The 556-nt window shown below is 35.4% G+C and overlaps 1 pseudogene across 1 annotated transcript; it reads right to left on the reverse strand.

The window, feature by feature from the left end:
• Positions 1 to 37: 37 nt before the first annotated feature.
• TEOVI_000369300:pseudogene lies at positions 38 to 484 on the reverse strand (annotated as a pseudogene). The gene has a single exon. A coding segment is annotated over exon 1 (447 nt).
• Between the last annotated feature and the right edge of the window lie 72 nt (positions 485 to 556).

A 556-nucleotide genomic window follows, 5' to 3' on the forward strand; every position in this document is an offset into this window, starting at 1 on the left:
TTTCGTTCGCTGTCGCTGCGGTTTGCTGTGCATTAAAGTATAAATATTCATCCTCATTTATGTGGTGCAAAACCACTACATTACTATTTTTGTTCGTCTTAGCTAGTGCTGTTGCCGCTGCATTCATAACGTAACGACAATCCTTCATATCCACTGTCAATAAACCCTCAATTTTTATTTTATGCCTCAGAACCTCTCCAACCATAATATCTTCGTTTAATGCCCTGAAATCAATATATTTTGCGAAACTTCTGAATTTAATTGGTGACTTTACTAATTTTCTCAGAGGTTCATAATCAACAATTGCTCTAACTACATCCCTTGATAAAGTGGACGCATAACCTATTGTGTGCCATGTGATATCACCACTAAAGTCTTTTGGATAACCAACTGCTCTTCCCATATTTAATTTCTCTCTTGGAAGCACCTCCAGATATTGCAAATACAATGGCACTCTCATAAATATATCATCATCTGCTTTCATTATATAGGGATTACTTGATTTGAATATGTCAACTGCAAATTTGAACCACAAATATGTTTTTCTACTCATCGT

The sequence above is a fragment of the Trypanosoma equiperdum genome (assembly GCF_001457755.1).
Source record: "Trypanosoma equiperdum strain OVI genome assembly, contig: ctg_792, whole genome shotgun sequence".
Taxonomy (NCBI): Eukaryota; Euglenozoa; class Kinetoplastea; order Trypanosomatida; family Trypanosomatidae; genus Trypanosoma; species Trypanosoma equiperdum.